The following is a 21017-nucleotide window of genomic DNA, read 5'->3' as shown; positions in this document are numbered from 1 at the left end:
AGATTCCATTCAGAAGAGGGCAGTTACGTTAATTAATGACATCCTCTAACAGAGTCTCCACTTGCTGTCTCATAGACTTACTGTTTCTGCTGCATGCCTTTTCTACAGATACTTACATGGGTACTGTTCTTCTTAATTGGCTTCTATAATTCCCTCTCTCTTTCAAAGCAGTCCCAACACATGCTGCCACCAGCCAACATCCATTTACTGTCCAACTTCAAACTCACAGAACCAACTTTCCATCTTCCTCATTTATTCATTCAACTGCCCTTTTCTGAAACAACCTTCCGCCGTAGCCTAGTGGTCAGGCACGTGGGTGCATAAGTACACGTGCCTTGAGTGACCGGGGTTCAAGTCCGTGACTTGCTGAATACGGTGCTGTTTCTTGTATTCTGTGTATCTTGTAAACTCCTCTGACCGTTTGGTTGTCCCGGAGTATAAACAGAAAATTTATTTATTTATTATATGCTTTTCCTGAAAATTACAGTGTACAGAATTTAAAGTCTAATGTCAACAAATATCTTTTTTCGTCTTCTCAACCTCCAAAACAATCAAACATTCCCAAGATTGAGTCCATTTGAGTCCAGAACATCTGAGGTGCCTGGTTGCCAAGCTCTGTAAGCCCACATAAGTCTTTCCTCACATGCTCATCCTTTTACCAATCTCACTATTAGAGTAATCCATCTTTGAATCCTTTCAAGAAGCTTTGTTTTTTCAAGTGACATCTCCACTTGAATACAGTATTCAAAATGTAGTCTAAGAATTGCCTTATACAGTGGATTATAACCTCCACTATGTCTACAGGATAATGTTTGATAAATCATTGATAGGACATCATGGGCTTGTCTGGCTGCTTGTTTACACTGTTTAGAAAACTTGATATCTGCCCATATTGTAACTACAGGATCAATTTCCTCCTTGTTTTTAATTCAAATGTTGGGGTTGAATATGAGTGTTGCTATTTCCCTATTGCATTTAGCAGCATTAAAACCTTGCATTTAGCAGCATAAAAACATAACTGCCACTTCTCTAGTCATCTTTGAAGTCCATTCAAGTCATCCTGAAGGAGCACTGCCCATTAACGACTATGCTAATTTTTACGTCATCTGCAAACTGACATTTTACTGCCAGTAAGGAATGTTTGCAAACTTATTTGGGCTGTCTGATCCAGTTCCACTGTAGTGGATCACTTGGCAAGGGAATTGCTTAACTAGACTAACAGACTAATTCCTTAACTAGAGCACAGGTGAAAGATTCTTGCACATACCAATGCCTTGGTACGTGCAAGACACTTTCTACTATTGGTAGAAAGATTGCAGCAGCCCGGAAAGCAGGGTGTCTGGGACTTGGGGCTCAGCTGTGGATTGTCATGGAACAAATAAATACATGGGCTGTTAACTAAGAGTAAGAACATGTTCACTCATGTTGGGGAAATTGTAAATAAAATCTGATGAATTTAAAGTACTGATTAAGTCATCAAATGCAGACATTGTAGAAATATCATTAACATGGTGTCACTCGGACAAACGATGCTCGTATACAGGAATGACAGAAGAGGTGAAGGAGTTATGCTCTTAGTTAAGAAACAGGTGAAAAGTACAATGTTAAGTCAGTTTGGTGTGATATAGGCACTGTGAAAACAAAATTAAGAAGTGTTACAGGCCTGATGACCGAGTATACTAAACAGCTATACAGGAAAATAGTGGGCCAGCAAATCAGAATGTCCCATAATGGGAGATTAACTTTCCAGATGTTGAATGGAATTTGTGGGTTGGTCACACACACACACACACACACACACACACACTAGCAAGACTTGTGTGGACTTTTTGGATGACCGTTTTCTAAAGCAGCATCAGTGGGAAGAAGAGAAAGCAATACACTTCATCTGGTTTATCAGCAGTGATTCTTCATGCATTAAGAATCTCCAGCTAAAAGACCCACTGTAAGGCAGCAATCAGTCTACTAATGTGGAATTTAAATAATTTTAAATTTAAATATTAAAAAAATAATTACTGTCAAATGGGAAAGGCTTTTGCTTGAGGGTGACTACAGGGGTCTCAGACAGCTTTTAATTTACACAGTAGGACCAACTGATGTTACTAACAGCAAATTTTAAATGGGAAGCATTCAGGAAAGTAATCGCAGAACCTACTAGGCTTTTTATAGCAACTGAAAATGTTCTTCTAGGCTTAGACCTAATGGAAGTCAGATGAACTAATGAGACTCAGAGTGAGAAGAAAAGGGCATTCAGCGCACAAATTACCAAGTGATACAGAAGCCCATGATAGATATAAATTACGCTGTAATCAAGTCACAAGCTAAGGCAGATGAGAAGTTGCTGGCAAAGAAAAACAGCAAAGACTTTTATGGTTATATTAACAATAGTAGTAGAAGGAAGGGGTGAATCACATTGGGCCACTTGATGTCTATGGGTTGCAGTCAAATGGAACAAGTATTTTGCATCAACATTCACACATGAGGAATTCTTTAGCAAAGGGGATGCCAGAAGTTTATCAAATTTGTGATAACTGAAATGAAAGTGGAGAAGTTGAGGATGGATAAAAAAAGGCACCTGGGATGGATAGAATCTAACCAATTACATTAAGGAAGACAAGCAAAGGAGGTAAGCAAACCCTTGGCCATAATTATGAGAGTATCCTTGGATTCAAGAGTTATCCCTATTGACTGTAGATGTGCAAATGTATCCCCAAATCAATAAAGGTGAATCAAAAGGCAACATGAGAAATCAGACCTGTCAGCTTAAAGTCTGTTCCGGGGAAAATAATGGAATCTAACCACCTCTTAACAAATGCATTAGCATGCATTTGTTAAGGGGTGGTTAGACAAGCCCAATCTGATAGGCCTATCAGATTGGGCTCTTCTAATTACTGTAACTACTTGTCTTACTATGATACAGTGACCAAGGAACTGGATACAAAAAATTAACATCATATGCAGTACTTGGATTTCAGGAAGGATTTTGATACTGTTGCACAAAAAAGACTGCTGTTCAAAAAACTGGAGAATGTGGCATTAAAGGCAAGCTATTTCTATGGATAGGGCAGCACGATGTGCCTAGCACTTGAGGGTTCAGTGCTGGGCACATTGTTGTTTACAATATTTATAAATGATATTGATGAAGGTATATCACACTCAATGCCTAAGTTTGCAGATGATACTAGGTTGGCAGGAGGTTAACGACAGTCACCAGGATGAGCTACTGCAACAAGATCTAGGAAAATTGGGTCGATGTGCTGAGAAATGGCAGCTGAAGTTCAACATTGACAAATACACATGGGTAGCAGTAACCCCATAGATACTACAGGATAGTAGAGAATGAAAAAGGCCTGGAGGAACCTGTGCAATCAGACATGAAGTTCTAAACAGCACAGACATGCTACCAATACAGCTCATGGGGTTTTGTCAATGATACAGAAACTTTGCTACCAGCGATAAGGAGGTAATTATCCTTTTGTACAAGGCCATGGTTACACCACATCTTGAGTACTATGTAGAGGATATAGATGGGCGAAACTGTGCAAGGCTTTTTTTTTTTTTTTTCAGGGAAGTGATGCAGATTGCTGGAAGGATTGCAGAGAAGGGCAACCAGATTGGTGAAAGGAACAAAAGGGTGGTCTTACCTAGAAAGGATTCAGTTCTGCAAATTGCAGCATATTGAGACCAGGCACCTGCAGGGAGATACGATTGAGGTATTTAAAGCCTGAATGTTAATGATATTCTTCCACTTAATGAGACTACAGACATGAGGGGGTATAAATTCAAGCTGAGGAAGGAACCTTGCAGGATAGACATGGAAGTTTGCCTTCATCCAGCAGGCAGTTGATTGTTGGAACAGGCATCCATCCATCAGTTGTGGAAATGTATGGGTTAAAAAAAAAATTCAAGGAAGAACTGGACAAATTCTTGGAAGGTACAGATGGGTGAACTGTGCAAGGTTTTTTTTTTTTTTACGACTAATGCTATTTAAGCTTGCTTGCTTCATTTGCCATTACTACTACTACTAAAATTGCCTAACTCAGGAGCTGTTTCCAGAAGAGAAAGAGGAGGGAAAAACCCATCTCTACCAATGGACTGCATAATTTTGATCACTGAGGATTTCCATATGTTACATATGGTGGGCAGAAAAAAATAGCCCCAAAAATGAAACTCAGGAATAACCATTGCTTTGGTAAAGGTGACTGGTAATCACAGTTTTCAAATTCTACACACTGGGTGTTGTGACTAGGCATTTCATACCAATTAAAAAAATACTGTTCAAGGTTTAGGCATAAATGGGTGTCAGATGAATTAATGATACTCGAGGCAGAGAAGAAAAATGGGCTGAGGTAAAGAAAGCCAACATTAGAACCATGGAAAACTTGCCCTGCATTTTCAGTAAACAGATGGTGCATGTTATCTGTAGTGGCAGTAGAAGTCAATAACAATGTATTGATTAGTTTTTTTCTCATTATTGATAGCAGATTATTGAAGTTAATGAGTGTTTTCATGGCCAAAATTTACTTTCAGGTACACCCTCCAGATTGCTTCAGTCTTAAGATGTTTATTTCCCCCTTCCCCCTTGGTTTTAAAATAGAAAAATTACTTCTACTGCCACTATTGATAACACCCACCATCTGTAGAAATTATTTCCTATTTTAAAATAGCCGGAAGGTGGAATAAATACCAAGACTGAGGCAGTCTGAAGGGCGTACCTGTAAGTAAATTATAGCTGCGAAGGCATTACTCATTAACTCCAATAATCCACTTTTAATAATGAGAAAAAACTAATCAATACATAGACTTCTACTGCCACTACCGATAACATGCAACGTTTACCAAGAATGCAGGAAGGCAGTTTTGCCCAGTGGGTTTCCCTAAGTTTCCAGTGGTTTTCTTCACTTTCGTCAAGAAATGCGTTTCAGTATTCTGGTGTTTCCAATTTTTTTTTATTGAGTTGGTACTTCTGATATATATTTTCCTTGAGTCAGTCACTAGTTGGTTAACTGGATGCACAGCTCATATTGCTATATAGATGGAGACAAACTAACATACGGCTTATAAAAGCTCTATTTGTGCTTGTTGTTAGATCTACAATGTAGATCTAACAACAATTGTTTATCGTTAGATCTACAATGTAGATCTAACGATAAACAATAGGTATTGATATAATGCAGATTCTACATTATATATCAATACCTATCGTTTAAAATTGTGCATAACTTTTGAGTGTTGCTTTCATATGAAAATTCATCTTGTTAAATTAAAAGATTAAACTGCAAGCCATTTTTCTTTTACCATTTTTAACAAATGGTAAAAGAAAAGTGGACAAAGAAGGATGTGTTTTTCAAGATAAATGGGAAATGATGTACTTTTGGGGTGTTGTGCACAATAAATTTGTATGTTTTATTGGTAATAAGGGAATATCGGTTCCAAAAGAATACAATTAATGTCGCTATTACGAAACGAATCATAAAGAAAAATTTAAAATGTTGGAAGGCAAATTGAGAGAAAAAAAGTTAGTTTCTGAAATCTGGCTTACGACGACAATTTTTTTACTGAAGCAAATAAATCCAGTGAAGCAACAGTTCAATGCAAGTTTTGCTCTCACACACATCATTGCAAAACGATCAAAACCATTTACTGATGGTGAATTCCTTAAAGATTGTTTAAGTCTGCTGAACTTTTGTCCTGACAAACAACAATTATTTAAAAATATTAGTTTGCCAGCCAACACGGTATCAGAACGTATTAATGAAATCGCTAGTGATTTACGATGTCAGTTAAAAGAAAAAAGTATAGATTTTGCAGCATTCTCAATAGCAGTTGATGAGGGTACTGACATCACAGATATAGCACAACTTACCATTTTCGTACAAGGTGTTACTGATGAATTTGAAGTAATTGAGGAATTATTGGAAATAATTCCTATGAAAGGAAAAAGTGGTGCACAGGATATTTTATCTGAAATAAAAACTGTAATAGATAAATATAAATTAAGTTGGGATAAAATGGTTGCATTTGGAAGTGATGGTGCAGCTGCTATGGTTGGTAAAAAACTGGAGTAGCAATAAAATTAAGAAATATAGTGAAAGAAAAAAAATTTCAGAATAATTTTTGTACTATACACTGCATTACTCATCAAGAAGCACTTTGTGCCAAAAGTTTGCAGATGGATAATGTTATGGAAACAGTAACTAAAACAGTAAACTTTATCCATGGATGAGCTCTGAATCATCAAGAATTTGTTGCTTGAAGAAATTGAAAGTGAGTACGGAGAAATGATTTATTATAACGAGGTGAGGTGGTTAAGTCGAGGAGCTGTATTAAAATGGTTTTTTGATTTAATAAATGAAATCAAAATTTTCATTACACAAAAAAATAAAACCATCTACGAGCTACATAATGATACATGGATAACAGATTTAGCATTTCTTGTTGACTTAACCAGCCATTTAAATATTCTCAATAAAGAGCTGCAAGGAAAGAATAAACTTATCACTGACATGTATGCTTGTATTAAATTGCAATTATGGGAAACACAACTGGAATCAAAAAATTTCGTACATTTCCTAAAACTTAAATCCTGCCCTATTATTTCAAATGAAAAATCAAGAATATGCAAGAAAACTAGCATTATTCTGATAAGAATTTGAAGAAAGATTTTAGATTTAAATGATTTGGAGTCCGATTTTACATTATATTCATTACCATTAAAAACGAATGTGAATAACACACCAGAAAATCTACAAATGGAGCTAATTTACAGTGTGATATAAATCTTATTCAAAGATTTGAAGATACAGATTTGATTAACTTTTATTCGTACTTGTCAAAAGATAAATACCCTAAGTTATGAATTTTTGCAATAAGAATAATCGCTTTGTTTGGGAGTACATTTATACGTGAACAGTTTTTTTTCGCAGTTGAAAATTAATAAGTATAAGAAAAGAACCCGATTGACCGATGAGCATCTACAATCCGTGATGTTGTTTCTAGTAATTTTTCTCCAAGGCTACAAAACTTTATCAGAATCGAAACGCCATCAAATGTCAAGTTGTAGTAAGAAATAGTTTATAATTATTTACATACAAACATAAGTATTTTTTTGTGTGTCGAAGAAAAATTTAATAAATAAAAGAAAGAGAATAGGCTGCCATTATTTATTCTCAAGTTTTGTCCCACGTGGAAAGTCTTCATAATTTGTTTATTTTTAGTTTAAGTTAAAAGTAAGTTATTTAGTGGTTAATTAAACATATTAGAACTATTTGAAATCAATGTCGTCTGAAAATTTAATATTTAGCTGTCAATACGTTTGAATTACAAAGTGTAACCAACAGAAATTTCTTGCAGGTACCAACCTTTAGATTTCAGATAGAAAATATAAATTTGAATTTTTTCCTTTGTGTTATTATTGTTTACGTATGTTTTGATAAATATTTAGTGACTGGGCATATAAAGAAAATAGAAAAGAAAATTTAACCAAAGAAAGTCTCAATTTTAGCCAGGGAGAGAAGGAGAAAAATTTGAGAAATAAAAAGTAAGTATAGAGAAAAACATTGTAGAAAATACAATTGAACATTATTGAAATACATTTTCAATTAAACCATGCTTGAGGCAAATTAAATTTTAAAAGTAAAATTTCCAAACTTATTATAAACTTACACACAACACACACACACACATCATGCGTAACATCATCATCATCAGCCATTTTCAATCCACTGCAGGATGAAGGCCTCTCCAGCAACTTTCCAGTTCCTTCTGTTTTGAGCACTGGCGATCCATTTACTACCTAAAAACTCATGAATTTCATCTATCCATCTCCGCCTTTGTCTTCCAGGTTTTCTTCTAGCTCCTCTTGGGTAACATTCTGTTATTTTCTTAGTCCATCTGTCATCATGTCTTCGAGCTATGTGTCCTGCCCAAGACCATTTTAGTTCTTTAGTTTTGATAAGAATGGCCTTTACTTGAGTTTGCTGCCTAATCCATGTGTTTCTCTTCTTATCTAACAGTCCCAATATAATTCGTTCCATTCTTCGCTGTGTAGTTCTCAGCTTCCCTTCCATTCTTTTGGTGAGTGCCCAAGTTTCACTTCCGTAAGTCATGGTGGGGAGTATACGTTGGTTCATTATTTTATGTTTCAGACAAACTGGGATATTGATCTTCAGTATGTGACTATATTTCCTGAATGCTATCCATCCAAAATTTATTCTTCTCTTCACTTCCAGCCATTATTCATTATTACAGCTAATAACTTGTCCCAGATAAGTATATGACTCCACCTTTTCAATTACTGCTCCTTCAATCATTATTTCCCTTTCTGTGGCATACTTGTTCATCATTACTTTTGTTTTAGCCATATTCATCTTTAGTCCAAAATCCTTACTAACTGTGCATAACTGATTAAGATTTTCCTCGAATTCTTTGGGATCGTGGCTTATGACCACAATGTCATCTGCAAATCGTAAATGGTTTAGGTACTCTCCGTTCACATTGACTCCTTTCTGCGACCAGTCTAATCTTCTGAAAGCTTCCTCAAGGGCAGCAGTAAACAGCTTCGGAGATATTGTGTCAAACTCCTTTCTTGATTTTAAACTTGCTACGGTCTTTGTCTAGTCAAATAAATCTCTATGCCTTGTCTTTCCAGCGCCCGGAACATTGCATTATGCTGTATGGAGTCGAATGCCTTTTCATTATCCACAAATGCCAGGCATTATGGTGTTTTTTTTATTCATTTCCTTTCTCCATTAGCTGTGATATTACGTGAAGGTGATCCATAGCTGAGAATCCTGTCCTAAAGCCAGCTGGGTCTTTCAGTTGATTCTCATCAAGTATTCTTTCTAATCTGTTAGTAATGACTCTTGTGAACAACTTTTAGATGTGGGATAACAAGCTAATTGGTCTATAATTTCCAATTTCTGATTTATCTCCTTTCTTATGCAGCAAAACTATGATTGCATTATTCCACTGCTTAGGCATCACACCTTTTCTAATGCACTTTGTGAAGAGCCTTGCCAGTTTTGTGTTATGTCTCTTCCTCCCAATTTTAACAACCCAGGGCTTTCTGATTCTTCATTTTCTTCAATGCATGTTCTACCTCATCAGGAAGAATATGTCGTATGTGTTGCTACTTTGCAATCCATCTTCTCCACTGCTGGCATCATTCCCTCACTCCTTGTATAATTCTCTATAGTAGTCTTCTGCTATTTGAATTATGCCTTCTCTGCTGTTTATAAGTACACCATCGCTATTCTTCAGTTTCAGTAGTCTTTCTGTATTACTGCTCATGGCTGCTGATTTAAATCCTTTGTTTTCCCTTAATGCTTGTTCTACTTTTCTTGTGTTAAATCTTCTTATGTCCTCTCTGAGTCTCTTTCTAATGGCTTTGCATAACTCAGTATACTCAATTTTTTCCCTGTCAGTTTTTTTTGCTCTTCATTTGTCGTCTTCGGTTCCTCATGACAAGTGTTTCTTGACTAATTTTTTCTTCTTTGGATTTCTTTTTCCCTATAAAGCCCAATATCCTTGGGCTTTATCAAAAATCAGAAATCCACTTTCAGAAAGTTGTAATATTCCTCGTTGATATCTTGGTCCTGAGCAGTCTGCAGAAGCTCAAACCTGTTCTTAAGTTCCATTACATACTGCTTTTTCTCCTCCTCTGTTATCTCAAAGACCTTTGTATTATTTACTCGAGTCAGTTTTTTCCCTTTCCTACATCTATATCAAGTGTACATCTTACCATTCTGTGATCACTTCCAACATTTACCTTATTCAGGATGGTAAATTTTTTTTTTTTTTTGGTAGTTGTTGGTGGATAGGCTTCTGTGGCCATAATGCACTTCCCAAGGTTTTTGCAGTACTTTGATCCAAGCCCGAGGCGGGAATCGAACCCGCGACCTTTGGGTTGCCAGGCAGGCACTTTACCCACCCAGCTAGCCTGGTCGGCCAGAATGGTAATATCATTCACAATATATCTTCTGTTAGTGAGGATGAAGTCAATTTCATTAGTTGTTAATCCATTTGGACTCTTCCATGTCCACTTTCTGTTCACCCTTTTCTTGAAAAAGAGTGAACATTACTGACAGTCCTTGAGATTCTGCAAATTCCACAAGTCTTTCACCAATTCCAAAATTTCCTATAGTTCCTCTTTCTGCGCTGTTTTGTGTTTTTAGCATTGAAGTCCCCCATAATGATTGGGTGGTGGGTTTTCTGCTCATCTAGAAGACTCAATTTCGGTGTACATTTCTTCAACCTCTTCATCATAATGGCTTGATGTTGGTGCATAAATCATTATAATCTTTAGCTTGTACCTTTTAGAAATCTTGAGTATTAGTCTTGACACCCTTGGTGATATACTTTTGAATTCCAAAATGTTATTTTTAAAATTTTTATGGACCAGAAACCCAACTCCACCTTCGCTCCTTTCACTGTTTCCATTGGTGTATAGCAGATTTCCACTTGATAAACTTATAAGTGATTCATTTCTTCTTCTTGTTTCAGCCAAACCAATGATATTCCAATTCACATTTTCTAATTCCTTTTCCAGCTCTAATATCCTGTCTTCACCGATGAGTGATCTAACGTTTTAACAGGCCAAGTTCAGTTTCCGTGCATGGCAGCCTGGTCGTACCCAGAGATTCTTAGCACCCTCTGCTTCCACTCTGATCCTCTCGCTGCCGTAAGAGGGAGAGTGAAAGGTGCTGGGAACTGAGGGCCATTTGCTTTGTTGTGCTGTCATATGCTGGAGGGTTTGGTCTTTTCTTCTTCACGCTGACCAGGCATCTTGAAGAGAACCACTCTACACGTTCATTGCCACCTAAGTGATGTAACAGGGCTTACCATCGAGAAGGTGTGCATGAGTGGATTTTAGGGAGGCAGGCCAACCGGACTTCTCCTAAGTCTTCTGTAATAGAGAGATATTGGATCCATCAGTGTTTTAGGCTGAGTGTCTGATAACACACAGGATACCATTTCCCCCTCAAGGGGCTTAGAGGGGAACACCAGGCGTAACACCAGGTTATAAAGGGGTGGTACCATACATGAGGGGTAAGTACAGTGCAGTGCAATATATATATACACTCATTTTGCTAAAAAAAAAATTCCGGCCCATCAGCTGCTTTCAGATTGTGCATTCAGCCCGTATGCAATTTGAGTTTGAGACCTGGGATCTAGACAATACTGCAGTAATAATTCAGACACAGCATGGGAAAGTCTTGTCTGACCAATTTGATTGGATACTATGAGGTCACAAAGGAAATGGATGCAAAAAATTTTGATATCATGTACTTAGATTCAGGAATTCTTTTGATACTGTTGCACATGGAAGACTACTGTACAAATTAGGAGTATGGCATTAAAGGCAAGTTATTATTATCGTGCCATATGGTGCAAGGAAGGCTTATGCTGCACCAGCCAAAAAAAAAAAAATTACCCTGAGAGAGAGAGAGAGAGAGAGAGAGAGAGAGAGAGAGAGAGAGAGAGAGAGAGAGAGAGAGAGAGAAGGGTAATCACCAAGAAAGAGAAAAATGATGATAGCCAGCTCAGGATCCTGTTACAATGTACAAAGGGATGGTTGAGTGGAAGAAGACAGAGTGGTAATCAATGGACACTGCTCTTCATGGATTAATGTTTTTGTTATTATTAGTCATATGGTACACCAGCCACAAACCTTCATTACAAAACTAAGACATTGTGTGAATAGGGTACATGATACAAATATGAAACCACTTCCAGAGGATATGGAATACTTCAAGATTTAATTCACTAACTGGAAAACTGGGCTCTACACTAGGCAATAGCATAATTGCAAAACTAACCATAGCATAATTTACCAATCCCCAAGATGGCACAATCCATACTTTGGTTCCACAAGCTGCAGTCTGCCACAGCTGTTATTCATAAAATTTGAACAGTTTAAAAAGAAGCACACAGTAGACCTACATTTCTGCATTGAAAGGGAAAATCCATAAAGGATGCCTATTTGTATAACCATCACTGCCAAATAGACAGCAGAACAAAAGTCAGTGCGACACAGCTGAGCTGGTTTGAGTGTTTCATGCAAAGCCCAGGAAAATCAATACATGTTAAACAAAAGCTTGAAGATATCTATCAACATGGACGTGGTTTTGAATTTGTATCATTTATCCTATTCACACAATAACATTTTAGTTCTAAAAAGAAAGTCTGAACACCCTGTACATTCAATAAAATCACTGTGATGTTTGACATTACTTCTGTAACTGCTTTAGCAACAGCAGCTTCTAGCCTTTTTACTGAAGTAAAATGGCAATTTTTCCATGCCATCACTTGTCACTTTCACTCGATAGCAAGAAATGTTTTTTTTAAGTAGTTATATACCAAGGTTCGTTCATGTATACAGATTTTTTCTTGGAATACTGGTTCAAAATTTTCCTAGGCATTAACATGCAATGCATGCTAATTCTTTTAAGGAATAAATCCTTGCCTTTCAACATGGCTATATACAGAATTTTAAAGAGAGATCTTACCCATTTAATGGGTGGGAGGGAAAGATGTCTTGTTATATTATTAACAATGGTAATATGGTACAAGGAAGCCTAAGGCTTATGCTACAAAAACCTACAAAAGTAAAATAATAAATAATAAAATTAAATAAATAATTAATAAAAGAAAGGAAATAGACAACCAATGCATTTCCCTCCTCCCATTGGGAAATATCCACCTGATCTTTAATTTCTCCAAACTATCAGCCTCTACCACTTGTGTAGGTAACTTATTCCAGTAATTTAAAACTCACTGGAAAATAAAACTTCCTGCAATCCGGTCTAAACTTCTCCCCCATAACCGGAATATGGCCCCTAGTTCTAGAATCATTTAGAAGAAAGAAAATTTGTCCTCATTTATTTTACTTTTACCACTCAGAGCCTTAAACGCATCAATCAAGTCTCCTCTAAGGCCTAGTTTCCAAGCTGGTGCAACCCACATATTTGAAGTCTTTCCTCATATGCCCTTTTGCCAATCTCACCAGGCAAGTTACCTGTCTTTGGACCCTTTCAAGAAGAGTCCTTTTTCAAGTGCGGTCTCCTTACTTGAACACAGTATTCCAAGTGTGGTCTAACAATATCCTTATATAATGAGATTATGATATTTATCTCTACTAGCAAATGTTCAATGAATCATTGATAGGACATCATGGGCCTTACTTGTAGTCTGTCTACAGTGCTCAGAGAACTGTCTGAATGTATTTTAACTCCCAAGTCGTTTTTTCCACTACCGACTTTAGTTCAACGCCAATCGCACAAGTTATTTTGAGGTTACTGTTCCCCAGGCTTAAGCTTGCACTTTGCTGGATTAAAGCAAAGCTGCCACTTTTCTGATCATTCCTGAAGTCTATCTAGGTCATTCTTAAGAATGCTCTGCTCTGCTTGTTGATGATCATTAACCGATCGTTATATCATCTGCAAATTTAGACATCGCACCCTCTATCCCTTCATAGATATCATTTATTGAAATCAAAAACAATGGTCCTAATACTGATCCTTGGGAGAAAATCTCACTTCTTACACCAACTCAATCTGAGGAATAACCATTTATCACAACCCTCTGCCTCCTGCCCTGCAGCCATCCGGCTATCCATCTAAGGATTTCCCCTGAGAGTCCAACCTGTTGCAGCTTAAAGTAACTGCTCATGTGTCAAATGCTTTGACAAAATCTAAACAAACAAATGTCAAAATTATTCCCTAAATCTAGCTCAAGAGTGACTCTGTCAAAACAGATAACCAGATTAGTTAAACATGATTTCCCTTTAAAAAACCTTGCTGCATATCCTTCAGATCTCCATTCCTATCTAAATGATCCAGAATTCCACCCTTGATCATTGCCTCTGATTTTCATTACTACTGAAGTCAGACCAACCAGTTGGCGATTTTCAACTACATGTTGATACACTCTTAGAACAGCCCTTAAATATTGGCGCATTTCCAATCCAACAGAATCTCTCCTGATTCCACTGATAGTTTGGTTTTTTTAAGGAGCATTAACTATATTGCTCCAGGATATGCAGTGGTCATTCCCTGACCTTTCCGCATTCTCCGTATTTGGTGGTGACGGGCTCGAACCCCGGTCTAATCAAGAAGCATGTGCTACGCACTGCTGCTTCTTCCCACCTGGCTACGGAGGTGCCAATTTCCACTGATGCTCTCATAATTAGTTTAATGCACTCACTTGCTGCCTTGCTTAAAATTACAGGGTATATACCTTCAACCCCAGGGGCCTTACTCACCTGTAGGGTTGAAAGTTATTAAATAATCATGTGAAATTTCAATATCATTAATTACATATTTTTCAACTTCACTCCCATAATTTCTTATTGGCATAAAGGGTTTTTCTTCTGTAAATATCAATGCAAAGTAACAGTTAAATTCATCTGCTGGGGAATCTACTGATCAGATTCCCCACCTGATGTTGAAGTTAAACATAAGAAAGGCACCTGGGGTGGATGGGATCTATCCAGTTATATTAAAGGAGGCAACAAAGCAACTAAGCAAACCCTTAACCATAATTATAAGAGCATCCTTGGACTCAGGGAAGGTCCCCACAGATTGCAGATGTCCAATTTTTTCCAAATTCACAAAGGGGGATCGAAGGGTGACACGAGTAATTACAGACCAGTTAGTTTAACTTCTGTTCTGGGTAAAATAATGGAGTCACCGGTTAAAGATGCATTGCAGGATCATCTAGAGAAGACTGCAGCAATTCAGACACAGCATGGGTTTGTCAAGGGAAAGTCTTGTGTGACAAATTTCATAGGATATTATGATGTGGTTACAAAGGAAATGGATGCAAAAAATAATTTTGATATCATATATTTGGATTTCAGGAAAGCTTTTGACACTGTTGCGCATGGAAGACAACTGTACAAATTGGAGCGGAATGGTATTAAGGGTAAGTTGCTACAATGGATAAAAGGATGGTTGAGTGGGAGAAGACAGAGGGTGGTAATCAATGGGTGCTGCTCTTCTTGGACTAATGTTATTAGTGGAGTCCCACAGGGTTCGGTGTTAGGTCCACTGTTGTTTTGTATATTTATCAATGATATATCAGGCTTAGTGTCAAAGTTTGCAGATTACACAAAGGGGTTGTTAATGACAGTAATGGCAGTGTGCTACTGCAACAGGATCTAGATAATTTGGGCAGATGGGCGAGGAAGTGGCAACTGAAGTTTAACCTTGACAAATGCAGAGTACTGCATATGGGTAGAAGTAACTCCAGAGAAATGTACCAACTGTGTGGTACTACACTTAAGGTGGTAGAAAATGAAAAGACCTGGGCTAATTGTGCAGGCAGATATGAAGTTTTCTGAGCAATGCAGACAGGCTGACAGAGCAGGTCATGGGGTTTTGTCAATGATATATAGGAATTTTGCTAGCAGGGAAAAGGTGATTGTCCCTCTGTATAAGGCAATGGTCAGGCCACACCTTGAGTACTGCGTACAGGTCTGGAGGCCTCATTTCAGGAAGGATGTAGATTTGCTTGAGTGTGTACAGAGAAGGGCAACAAGATTGGTGAGGGGAATGAAGGGATCCTCTTACCAAGAGAGGCTTAAGTTCCACAAATTGCAGTGGCTGGAGACTAGGCACCTGCGCGGTGATCTGATTGAGGTGTATAAGGCCTTGAATGGGTTTAGCACACTGAATTCTGATGGGATCCTTCCACTTGTTCAGATTACAAAACTAAGGGGGCATAAATTCAAATTAAGAAAAGACAGGTGTAGAATAGATGTGCGGAAATTTGCCTTTAGCCAGCAGGGGGTTAATTGCTGGAAAATCTGTTGTGGAAGTTGATAGGTTAAATAAATTTAAGGAGGAACTGGACAGGCATTTACAGGGAATGTGATTTTTTTTTTTTTTGGCTGATGCTGCATAAGCTCATACACTTGCTTTCTTGCATCACATGCCACTATTACTACTACATCAGCTGGGGAATCTAATACTATCCCATGTTCATTACACAAGGGTCCGATCTGGTTTGCTCTTCTCTTCTTTGCACTTACGTAAAGAATTCCAAATCCTACTCTTTGCTAGCGATTTCTCAATCTGTCTTTGCCAGCCTAACCTTCTGTGGCACTATTACAGATCAATTTGCAATTGTTATAGGCTTCAGTACTTTTTATTTCTAACTTTTCCATGCTGTCTTTTTCTGTTCAAGTAATCTGGCAACTTCATTATTCATCCAACTTGGAATCCTCCTCATGAATTATTTTTTTAAATGATATATATGCATTTTTTTTTTTTATGTGAACCCCAAACACGAGAGGTATTAGAACCTATAGTACTTAGTACTGCCTACAAAAATGTAGAAAAAGAGGAAAAAAGAAAAAAGAAGACAAATTATGATGAACAACAAAAAGAAAAGCAATTTTCCCAAGTGGAGTAAGACAATGATAAGTTAAAGATGAATGAAAAGTAGTCGCTTGTTACAACCTTCAAGCAGTCTTTGCCTGCCCACAAGGGGCAATATTTCCTGATTCTATTACAATTCTAAATTAAACTGCTATAATTTTATGATTTAAGAACTTAAGTAATAAAGTGCAGTGTTTCTTCTGGCACGATGGTGGAGGTAACTGGGGCCCATAGAAATTGGCACTTGCGTTTGAAACATTTAGTAGACTGCTAGATCAATGAACAGTACTGATATCGAGATTACCTTTTACTCAGACAACTGCAGTGGACATGTAAATGCAATGCTGTATCAACGCTGGGTCCATCACTCAAGTTCCTAATTACATAACATGCATTCAGTGACAGAAAAATCCATAAAGAAAGCATTAAAATTGGGACTAATTTATATTCTTTGGCAGAATGTTACATTAATACATGCAGCGAAGGAACAACAGAACAAGATGATACACAACGATTTTAAAAACTTCATTACAGGAACAACTTCTCAAAGACTGAAGATAATGAAAATGTAAAGTTGGGCAAAATCAAGATACTTAGAAGGTTGAAAAATGTAATCACTGCACATTCTTCATAAAAACTTCATGGGGAAGAGGACTATAAAAAATTGACTAACAAGAGTCACAAGGTCACAGGGCAAAACGATCGAAATTAAATCAGCATACACCAAGAAGATACAAGCAAGGAAAAAAAAAAAAAAAACACATATCCTCTACCTGATTGAAGTAATTCATATTCCCAAAAGCTATGAACCGTTTTATGGTTCAGCATTCAACTCAAACTTTTTTGATTAATAAAAGTATTATTGCATTTTTTTAATAAATTACATTGTGTTTCGTATGTTGTTCTTTTCAAAATATATTTTCATTAATTAACAAAATGTTATTTTTTTCTAAAATGTTCCAAAATATTTATTTTTCTGTACCTTTCCTATATTAAAAGTGCCACGACTAAAAAACAAACAAGAAAAGTTGACAACTCAAAGTTATGGTCATGGTAAAACAAATTTTTGAAAACAATATTCATAAAACCTCTTAGAAGAGTTAAATGAACTTTATCAAGTTGGTAATTTTTTCTAATCTATTATCAATGTCCACAATGGAGATGAAACCTTATCTGATTTGTTTTCACTTTTCTGAAAAACTGAATTTTTCAATTGTCACTTTACTGTATGATATGCAATATGTGACATCAGTTCCAGTCTAAATGATGTCCACTTAGTCTGGCAAGCCCCACATGTTTTTTCTAACAGAATCCTTATTATCGGTTGATTCAACTACTGCTCATCTGTTTTGAAATTTATTCCTTTTGCTTCAAAAACAGTACTTCTGCATAAGTCCACTCTGATATTCCCTGTCAGAGAATTAATTTAGAATCCCCTCTTTTTGATCTTCTCTTACTTAAAATGTCTACCCCATTTTATTATTTCACCTGGTGTCTACCAATCTCCCAACTGCACTAATCACTCTGAAAACTTTCTTTGAAACTACTTTCTATAGTTTACTTTTCTTAACAGTGAGGTAATTTTCCTTGGCAATTTTACTATTCACACAGACCAAACTAGTCAAGATGCTGGGGTTTTTGCAATTACTAATCATTTGGATAGATTGCTCATTTACCTACCAGAAAAGACAATCTTAACCACATGGCCAACACTCAAGGTAAGTGGCCCTATAAGCAGCATAGAACAAAACTTCGTGATGGCCTTATCTTCAAAGGCACCTTGCCTTGTGGTTAATCTAAGCATTATGCTGTCAGTATAAAAAAAAAAAAAAAAAATTACAAACACTAAATGAAATATATTGTACCGTACAAATTATCCCCTTCAAAATAATTTCCTTGGGCTTGCACAATGTTCTACATGTTTGTTTCAAGCACAAACATTTCTGGAAGTTCTTATGTAAGGGCTTTTAATTTTGGTTGGGTTTTTTTTTCTGAATGTCTTCAATGGACTGAAAATAGGTTCCCAATAGGTACACTTTTCAGTTCAGGGAAGCAAAGACTCGAGCAGCTAGGTCTGGGGAGTAGGGTGCATGTTCACACAGATGTTTTGGCAAGAAAATGGCAGAGTGCATTGTGTGCTGGAGCAACCAACTGCTCTTCCATAATTCAGATCTCTTCATTTGAATTTTTTCACGCAGCCTCATCAGAACTTCAATGTAGTATGTTTCATTGACGTTCTGATTTGGTAGGACTGTATTCAGCCATAATTTATTTAATATCAAAGAAAACAAAAAGCACAATTTCCATTTTTGATATGCTTGATTTATTTTTGTACAGAGTTGTTTTGTCATCCAATGCAATTGATTACAGTACTCAGAAAGTCTTCATAAACTCCAAGTCTTCTCATTATTTGATCTTCGTTCAAAATTTGACAACATCTGGGCTCACTTTTCTCATGCCTAAATTTTCATTTAAAATTTGCCTGTTTCTTCCTCCATATTAAATTCTAATGCAACCATGCTAATACTTAAACAATCATCATTTCATCTAATCAATGTCCTCACCCAGTACAAATTTTCATTGATAACAGACAGCCTGATCATTCAGTCTTCCACAACCTTACTTATTTCTATAAGTTTTTCATTCAAAAGGCAGAATGCACTGGTCCCACAGGAGCTAGTTGTTGTCGGGGGTTACTGGCAGGAAGACAGATAACGTATTGTGCATTTTAATGCATTTTTCGTGACCAGTATGATATCTCAAGTCAGGGGCGGATTTAGGGGGCGAACAGATGCAGCTTATTACCCCGTTAACCACATGTATAAGTGAATGTGTAAAACATTCCTAGATTTATCAAAAAAAAAAACGCCCTTAAAACCTGGTCATCATGCCTCACCTTACGATGATAACTGGAGAAGACAGTGTCTGGAGTTCTAATCTTTTAGAATTTTTTAATAGTATGACATCACAATCATACTTCCTTACTGCAGTAAGGATGATTATAACAATACAAATGTCAATTTTTTTTTGTCTCGCATTTTTGTTACATTCCATTGTTAGGTGCCCCTAACAGCTGCGTATGTCGCTTCAACTACAAGATACACCACTACGGTACACCACTCGGTACTATTTTAGAGATATTTGGATACATTGCACTCCCAAGTATACATCTCTTACTTTAGTTATCATAAATCCATTGTATCTTATCTTCCAGAAATTATGAAAATCTGGAAATGAAATATTTACAATAAAAAAGCTCTTTTATATCGTAATCTATATATGCAAAACAAAATACCCAAAAGAAACCCAAAGGATGTTTTGCATAAACAATCTACTGCACGTGCTCATTACATGCACAACTTTTTTTATTCATCTTTTTTTTTAACTAGGGAAATATGATACATTTTTTAAATAATAAAATTTTAATATTGCGAATAAAAAATAACATGAAATATTTCCCATATATGAAAAATTATCACAAAGCATTCCACAATATAAAAACAAATATTACATAAAAAACACTTTCTAGAAAAATTACACAAAAAATCATTTTACATGAAAAATTTCGCAAATATTCAAGAAAAATTCTTGAAAATTGCCATAGAATTTACTTCTTTATTGTCGTCTGTATTTGTTGTTCATCTACTGCTTTGCTCAATAGCTGAGCGATAATTACAGAGGAATGATTTGACATAACAATCCAGATCAAATTGAAGCAATGGTTTTCCATTTAGATGTATGGTCATCATAATCTACAACGTGTTTAATTGTCAATTTTATTCATTACACTGAAAGCTCACTAAGTTTCAGCACTGCTAATCACAATGGTTTCAAAGATCTTAATTGAAAGGGAATTTCACTCGATTTTAAAGATAAACTGTCTTCGACAAAATCTCTAAAATCATTAATTTTTATTCCATATTTTATCAGAAAACTTAAATTTCTTATTCGGTTTTCGGTCTTGCAACCAAGATGAAAGTTCTTTCACATTCCACTATTTTGGGTAGCATATATTTAAAATTTCTTTCAATGGTATCATTATTTTCTTTTTCATTTAAATCGTCACCCTGTTGCATTAATAACTTATCCTTTAAGGATAAAACAATCCATTTAATAACTTGTCACGAGGTAATTTTTTTACTTTCAATTTTGATTCCTTCAAATTCAACATGCTCAATTTTAGCTTCATAATTTCCTTCAGAATTTTTCAAATTAGCAATAACACTGATAGTTCAAATAATTAATTTATATGCTTTTACCATTGTGCTTCTGTAAAGCTTCTGAAAGGTAAGAGAGCTATGTTATGTTGTTATTTTAGGAGCATTAGCAACTAAGGCTATATTGCTCCGGGGATATGCGGTGGTCATTCCCTTACCTTTCCGCATCCTCCGTATTTGGTGGTCACGGGCTCGAACCCCGGTTTAATCAAGAAGCGTGTGCTACGCACTGCTGCTCCTTCCCACCTGGCTACGCAGGCGCCAGGTAAGAGAGCTACAGCAGGATGTCCATCATTAGTGCTAAATTTAAGAAATTACAAATTTAAAAGTCGATTTAATAATCCGAAATATTTAACTTCTGATTTAAAATGTTTGCATAAAGTGGGATAATTCCTCCAACCCACAATTGCCATCCACA

The 21017-nt window shown here is 36.4% G+C and overlaps 2 protein-coding genes across 2 annotated transcripts in view; one reads left to right on the top strand and one right to left on the bottom strand.

Moving 5' to 3' along the window:
* RpL32 (Ribosomal protein L32) overlaps positions 1-21017 on the bottom strand; it is a 92281-nt gene that overhangs the window by 56110 nt on the left and 15154 nt on the right. The gene's annotated exons all lie outside the window — the stretch shown is intronic.
* Positions 5490-6068, top strand: LOC150087053 (general transcription factor II-I repeat domain-containing protein 2-like). Its single transcript, XM_090372360.1, has one exon. It carries the CDS (start codon positions 5490-5492, stop codon positions 6066-6068), a length of 579 nt encoding a protein of 192 aa, XP_090228486.1.

This window comes from Mastigoproctus giganteus, chromosome 4 (assembly GCF_048544385.1).
Source record: "Mastigoproctus giganteus isolate SK-2022 chromosome 4, ASM4854438v1, whole genome shotgun sequence".
Taxonomy (NCBI): Eukaryota; Metazoa; Arthropoda; class Arachnida; order Uropygi; family Thelyphonidae; genus Mastigoproctus; species Mastigoproctus giganteus.
The sequence above is the reverse complement of the archived record's forward strand: the minus strand, read 5'-3'. Positions and strand labels throughout refer to the sequence as shown.

What these genes read in the sequence shown, in the direction of transcription:
- LOC150087053 (XM_090372360.1), top strand. Translation starts at nt 5,490, where the DNA reads ATGTTGGAAGGCAAATTGAGAGAAAAAAAGTTAGTTTCTGAAATCTGG.